The sequence below is a fragment of the Apis dorsata genome, unplaced genomic scaffold, assembly GCF_000469605.1.
Source record: "Apis dorsata unplaced genomic scaffold, Apis dorsata 1.3 scaffold_169, whole genome shotgun sequence".
NCBI lineage: Eukaryota > Metazoa > Arthropoda > Insecta > Hymenoptera > Apidae > Apis > Apis dorsata.
This window is the reverse complement of record NW_006263457.1, coordinates 346,452-348,780: the sequence shown is the minus strand read 5'-3', so window position 1 is coordinate 348,780 and position 2,329 is coordinate 346,452. Positions and strand designations below refer to the sequence as shown.

At 43.8% G+C, this 2,329-nt stretch overlaps 1 protein-coding gene across 6 annotated transcripts in view; it reads right to left on the bottom strand.

Annotated features, from left to right (window-relative positions):
- The window catches only part of LOC102679619 (dipeptidyl aminopeptidase-like protein 6), a 100,626-nt gene that overhangs the window by 2,477 nt on the left and 95,820 nt on the right, over positions 1 to 2,329 (bottom strand). For all 6 annotated transcript variants that reach the window (XM_006614033.2, XM_006614032.2, XM_031509716.1 and 3 more), the window contains 4 exons: positions 1,406 to 1,480; positions 872 to 924; positions 238 to 792; positions 1 to 54 (listed from right to left, as the gene is read on the bottom strand). In XM_006614033.2, coding sequence (XP_006614096.1) covers positions 1 to 54; positions 238 to 792; positions 872 to 924; positions 1,406 to 1,480 — 737 coding nt within the window. The remainder of the gene's footprint in view (positions 55 to 237; positions 793 to 871; positions 925 to 1,405; positions 1,481 to 2,329) is intronic.

Below are 2,329 nucleotides of genomic sequence, written 5' to 3'. Positions count from 1 at the left end.
GCCACCTGGGTCGAGTCGTCGCCCACCCAACCCGCGGATATCAGATAATATTCCCTGTGAGAGAGGGAACATCGACTGATCCGATCTTTAAATTAAAACTTTATTCATTTTTCGAAAATCTGATCAAATCGGAAGAAAGTATATATTTGAGACAGAAATAAGAAATAAATTGTTGGAGAAGAAAACAAAGATACTTGTTAATAAGAAGATACTTGTTGAGGATATTTCGGGACTTACTGTCCGTCCAAAGCGGTTGGCGGTTTCAACCTTATCCTGGAGAGGATGGTCGAGTTCGCTGTTCCGTTGATCGAGTTGGTCAAGTTGCCGAGCTCCATGATCCACAATTCGACCTCTGGATTTGGCGAGCCGGGAGTGGGGTATCTGACGGACCTCGAGGGCGGGAAGGAGCCTCTCCTAGGCGTGAACAGGGGGCTGGAGCTCGGCCCATCCTGACCCGGCTGCGTGCTGAACCAAGGGAATTCCAGGGCAGTGACCTTGGTGTCGTTGAACGAGGCGAAGAGGAGGTGCGTCCCGTCGGAGCTAGGCCAGGCTGCTTCCGGCCGCGGCAACACCTCCTCCTGATACAACCAGTCCGGCACCCCGTTGTAAATCACCCCGGGTAAACCTGTGTCGGTTATCCTCGCGTCCTCTGCCGCCGAGGGCGCTATCCTCACGTAGATGTCGTTCTCGGATATCATCAGGATGCCGGACGTGTTGCCCAACCAGGCGGCGTGTTGCAGCCGCGTTTGCTGCATCCCCCGCGATGTGTGCAGACGGAGAGGCGTGTGGTGGCTGGAGAAGAAAGATGATGAAGCAGAAGCGGAATTATTACGTGAAATTCGGGAGAAAAGGGGTTGGAAAGCTTGCTTACTCGTTCGTGACGTCGTAGACTGTGTAGTAAGCGGTGAAGGTATTCCTGTACACCTGAAAACGAATGGAGATTTTGTTATTTTAAGGAGAAAATTTTCTTGTCAATAATTATAAATCAAAAGTGGTTCGATCGTGAAAAATGCATAAAATGGTTGTGCATAACGACGACGACACTTGTAGTGAACATGTGTTGACAAAAAGTCGGATATTTGGAAATATTCATGACCCAATCGCGTGCGCGTCAGCTGCGATAGAATAAGAAATTTTCGTGGTATACACATGTCGCGTTACGAATTCAACGAATATTAAAAAATTAAATCGATTTCGAACTCGTTTCGTTACATTTATATTTCTGTGATACAAATGTAAATGATTAAATAGAATGGAATAAGAATAAAAGAGGAGCCGATTTTGCAATTCTTATACAATATAATTTTAAAGTTAAAATTTCGATCGAGTCGTATATCTTTTCTTCTTCACCATTTAATGCAATCATTTTAACCAAGATGACGAGAATCATTCTTTCGTTACTCACCGGTTTGACATTGTGCTTAAACAACACGTAACGCAGATCGGCGCTGCACTGGTAGCCTTGGACGTTCAGCTGTCTCTGGAAATAAAGTCGGCCAAGATTTACTGGCTTATGCATTTTCCATTTCCCTCGGCTAGCGCGAACTTTACGATCGTTAGCCGTCCTCGTAAAGTTAGCAGAGCTTCCAACTTTCCGGAACAACTCCTCGAAGCGCCGGTCCACGTGCAACGGCCTTTTAGATCAGACACCCGGTTAACGACGGGCCGTTATTTTCCCAATCTATCATTAATTTTATCCTTATTTTCATCAACTCGACGATGTATTATTAAATTTATTTTCCAAATATCTCTCAAGTTTATCCAATCGCTTTTTTCGAATTATTATTATTATTATTCTTTTCTATTGAATTTTCCAATGGATCAATCGTTAATTTTAGTAAGTAAAATCTTTTTTTTTTTTTTCGAAACAATATCCAAAATAATCCAATACTCGATATGAATGTGATCAAGATTTCACTAGCCCGATTAAACGATCACTCGTCGAGGTTCAAGTCCTCCATCGTTCAATTTCGTTAACGTTATTATAAAGCAAGCGAGAAGAGCCTCTTCCATCCGTCAACGAGCGCATCGAACGTTCTTCTGGAATCAGCAAAAGCATCGTCACCACTGCGTGCTCATTATCCAACGATCCAATCGACCCAACCGCAGTCAACCAACACTATTTACCCTCAATCGTATTCTCATATCCCTCATTGTCGGCCAAACGAGAACGATCCTTCGTTAACGAGTGGCAAATTGACGTTGTCGCTTCTCCAACAAAACCCTCCTCCTCCTCGAAATTATCCCTCCTCGTCCATTAACGACTGTTAGAACGATTTTCGCAATTTTTTCGTTTTCCGAAATTTATTTATACTCTTTCATTGTCCTC